Genomic DNA, 4,417 nt, shown 5'->3' with positions numbered 1-4,417 from the left:
AAACGAACGATCCAGATATATGCATAAACATCGATAACCTTGATCACGATCCACTATAAATAGTTAAACACAGAAAAGATTGGTGAGTTAACTCAGTTTCATTACCTAGTGACGGCCATCATAGATTCCGATCGGAAGAGAAAGAAAACGTCGATTACGGCGGCGGAGGAAGAAAGCCGGAACAAGAAGAAAGAAGCAAAAATGTCTTCATCCAGACATGGTGGCGATGAGGTTAGGGCTTCACACATACTGATCAAATACGAAGGTTCTAGAAGGAAAGCTTCGTGGAAAGATCCAGAAGGCTACGTCATCAAAAACACAACCAGAGAAAGTGCTGTTGCTCAGCTGAAGGCGATGCAAGCCGACATTGTTGCCGGTAAGGTGAAGTTTGAGGACATTGCATCTCGTTACTCCGATTGCAGTTCTGCTAAACGCGGCGGAGATCTCGGTGAGTTCGCACTGAACTTTCTTAATGAAATTTTCGGCTTACTTCATTTTTTGTTTTTTTTTTTTTACTGTTTTGATTTAGGTATTGTAGTGTAGTTGTTCAATTTAGTTTGTTTAAATGTGTGTTTGAACTGGATTTTGGATTGTGTTAACCCTAGTATAATTGTGATTTTGGGAGAATTGTGTTACTGATTGATTTGTAATGAAAATCGTAACGATAAACTGCTATTAAGTGACTTTCACATCATATGATTCCCCTGTTGTTAGAAAGGATATCAAAATTATATGCGCTATTGTCATTTGAGTGATTCTTATCTGCTTATAATGAGAATTAAGAACTGTGGAGGCTGATTTATTACAGTTATAGATGCTCCTTCTCATTCACTGGCAATCATTGGTTTGGATTTCATTGTCTTAGAAGAATAGGTCCAAGATTATGATCAAGGTTTTTAAATAACGGTGGCGGTCCCGGAAAGGCTTTCGCGATTTCGGTCAGTATAGGTGTTTTGACACTGATTGCGGTCGTCTCGAGGTGTGAGTTAATCACAATTTGTTCTTTATCATAAAAATGGTGTATTGGTATTGGCACCTTACTATTCTGTTTTGTGGCAGCGGTAATGTACTGTTTTTTAAATTTATGTTGCTGTTATGACAGAAGTAGCTCACATAGCCTTCATCTTTTATATATATATATATATATATATATATATATATATATATATATATATATATATATATATATATATATATATATATATATTGTATTGACTGAACATGATTTGGTGATGGACTGATGGTATATTTGTTGAACTCCTTGATGTTGCTGTGGTCCAATGTAGTTTGGCATTAGCTAGCTGTAAACATAAAATATTGTAAGAATGTGAATTAAAGAACTACAATTTAAGCACCCATCAATACAACTGATCTTCCAATCTGTGTGAAACTCAAACTGAATATCTGGTTTTAAAGATAACAATGCCTTCATGAAACCAATTTCACTAACCTTTGATCTTTGGTGCCTTAAATTCATTTTACATAACCCTTCCAAGCGAAATGCTTGTAACCATGATTGTCAGGATCGCGCTATAACTCCTGAGATCATACAATCTCATGCGCCTGCAACTGTTTTCAGTGTTGGAGGTTTCAAAGATCGTGGAAGATGGAAGCGCGGTTGACACATAGAGTAAACTTGTGGGTTGTGGGATCTCGCGAGATCCGTGGGACCTGTTTCGCACCTTCTTTTGATTAGTCACTTACAAATGTGTTTTTGACCAGTTCTGCCTGATTTTCCTTGGAATATGAAAGTTGTGCTGTATCGGTTTGGGTCTTGGCATTTATTGTCTTTTAATTGTGTTTTAATTGAGCACTCAAGGTTACAGTTTTCAAGTTACAAATGCTCAATTAAAATCAAATTAAAAGACAATAAATTCAGATCAAATCCTCCCATTATTCCCATCTCTAACCGTTTAATCCTTATTATCCGTTCAATCCATAGTACCTCTGCATACTAGACTTGTTAAAATGATATTTTATTAGACTATGTTTTAGTTGAGATGTTATTTTTAGATGATGTTCTTTGAATCATGTTTGAGACAATTCTGTGTTTAGTTTAGTTGCTGATTGAGTAAATTATATTCGAGAAAATCATGTTATTTAGTTAAATATTTCCTATCTATGAAAATTTTATGTTAAGGCTATTTATCCTAGGCATTTCTATAATGTAGGATCTTACTATTTACACTTTTTCTATACCAAAATAATCTTTAGTGTGTTCCCGATTTTGAAATCATATAATAAGATAATAAAGTGGACACATAGACCATTCAAAATTTGATAACTAAATTGGGTAAAGTTATCCAACTTTTTTAGATGGGTAAATAAGAATTTGCCCATTTTCATTAATATGTTTCAAGGCATACCATTAAATAGAAAGAAGAACACTACTATATTATATGAAAAGTAGAGGGTGTGTTTCTAGCATCCCTCTAATCTCAAAGTATTGGTTATATATTCAATCATTGTATTCATATAGAGTGAAATATTTGTAGTTTTTTATCCATAACATAGTTTTTCAATTGAACTAAAATGGCTAGTTTCTTGGCTGCAGGTTCCTTTGGTCATGGCCAGATGCAGAAGCCATTTGAAGATGCAGCTTTCGCTCTTAATGTTGGTGAAATGAGTGACATTGTGGAAACTGAAAGTGGAGTCCACATAATCAAGAGAACCAAGTGATTATTATGGAGCAATCTTTCCATTTAGAGAAAACAGTAGCATTTGTAGATGATTTCTGGGAATCTTATTCAGCTCAAAATCTGTCAATATATTGATGATTTAGACATGACAGAGCTATTAAAAACCTATATATATTTATGCTTGTAATTTTGAAAATTATTTATGGGATTTGTACTCTATTGTTTTTGGTAGGATCCTGTCATGAATTAATTCCATCACTACCAAGTATAAACCTGGTTTCATTGTTAACTATATGCTTTATTGTAGTCTCTGATTACCTTGATAAATGGAATGTGTTGTACTTGTTGAGTTTTAAACACCCAAAATTGCTTGATTTATGTGGTAGTTGCTGATATTATTATGTAATTATGATGAATCTTGTGAGTCGTGAGGTATATGCTATGATTTTTAATAACTCACCATATGCTTGTAGAAGATTTGTGTGGTTTTGGTTTAGGTGAGAATGATGAATTGGGAAGGAGGGATTTCTAAGCTTCTATTGATTTTATACATTAGACCCTCGTTTTGTTTTTTTTTTAAATAAATTTTTATAGTGTAACATAATTTTGTGCGAAAAATTTTTTAATATAAAAACTTCAAATGAAAATTTGGGTTGAATAGTTATTCTTAGAAAAAAAATTGAAATAACCAAATTTTAAAAAAAAAAATATAAAAATAATCACATTTTCAAAAAATTATTTGGATAACCAGGTTTGGGGGTGGCTCCTACGTACCATCCATGGCGTCAATGTGGGCGCCATTGTGTAATAACTTGAAGGTATGCGCCACCCTCCATGGCGTCAATGTGCAAGCTCAAAATGGACTATCATGTGGGGTGGCGCCAATGTACATTCCCTTTTTTTTTATTTTTTTATTATATTTTTTATATTAAAATTTTAAAAAATAATTAAAAATACGAAAATATATATTAATGATAAAAAGTGCATTATAAATTTTATATAAAAGGATTACAAATATTTTAATGCCTATTTTCACCGTAATGTCCGTCAATTCCGCACCTAGGCGCTACCCGATTTCGTCGACCCCTACCCCTCTGAGGTTCTTGTTGTGTTTGGGTAGGTGGGTCTTGGATTAGCCCTTCCACGCGCTCATTGTCCATGTACTCTTCGATCCTACTGTCAAAGAGTCGGTTTCTCATGCCCTCAAGTTTTGTCGTGGTGGTGGTGATGAAGTAGCCATGTATGGTTGGTAGCAAACTGGCACTTGAATTGCCTTGGTAAAAAAGCATTGTTGGTTGGGGTGTAGTGAAGCCATATTGTTGTTGTTGGGAGCTATGGTAAATGTCTTCCTGTATGATTATTGGGTGGCTTGGGTTGTATTCTTCATATGGGCTTATGTCGGGGCTAATATGGGATGTGGAGGAGCCAACCTCGTTGCGTTGTTAGGGGAAGCCATATGATTGTTGTTGGTAGGGTTGTTGTTGGTAGGGAGTTTGATACTCTGCATGGCATGGGTATTGGCTTTGATGTTCGGAGGTCTGGTGGAGTTGTAACTGAATTTGGTACAAGCTATATTGGCTCGGTTGGCTCGGTTGGCTGGGTTGGCTTGGTTGACGTTGTTGGCGTTGTTGACGTTGTTGACTTTGTTGGCTTTGTTGGCTTTGTTGGTTGTATTGATGTTGGCAGGGGTCGTGCGAGTAGAACGGGTCAGACACATACATTTAAGGGGTTATGACCGATCTATACCAATTTACATATTCTTCAGTTGGATACATTGA

At 35.2% G+C, this 4,417-nt stretch overlaps 1 protein-coding gene across 1 annotated transcript; it reads left to right on the top strand.

Moving 5' to 3' along the window:
* On the top strand, positions 1–2,928 carry LOC131640669 (peptidyl-prolyl cis-trans isomerase Pin1). The gene is made up of 2 exons (XM_058911055.1): positions 1–448; positions 2,555–2,928. The coding sequence occupies exons 1-2, from the start codon at positions 202–204 to the stop codon at positions 2,677–2,679; spliced, it is 372 nt and encodes a 123-aa protein (XP_058767038.1). The 5' UTR covers positions 1–201; the 3' UTR covers positions 2,680–2,928.
* Positions 2,929–4,417: the final 1,489 nt, after the last annotated feature.

Source organism: Vicia villosa, linkage group LG1 (genome assembly GCF_029867415.1).
Source record: "Vicia villosa cultivar HV-30 ecotype Madison, WI linkage group LG1, Vvil1.0, whole genome shotgun sequence".
Classification (NCBI taxonomy): domain Eukaryota; kingdom Viridiplantae; phylum Streptophyta; class Magnoliopsida; order Fabales; family Fabaceae; genus Vicia; species Vicia villosa.
The sequence above is the reverse complement of the archived record's forward strand: the minus strand, read 5'-3'. Positions and strand labels throughout refer to the sequence as shown.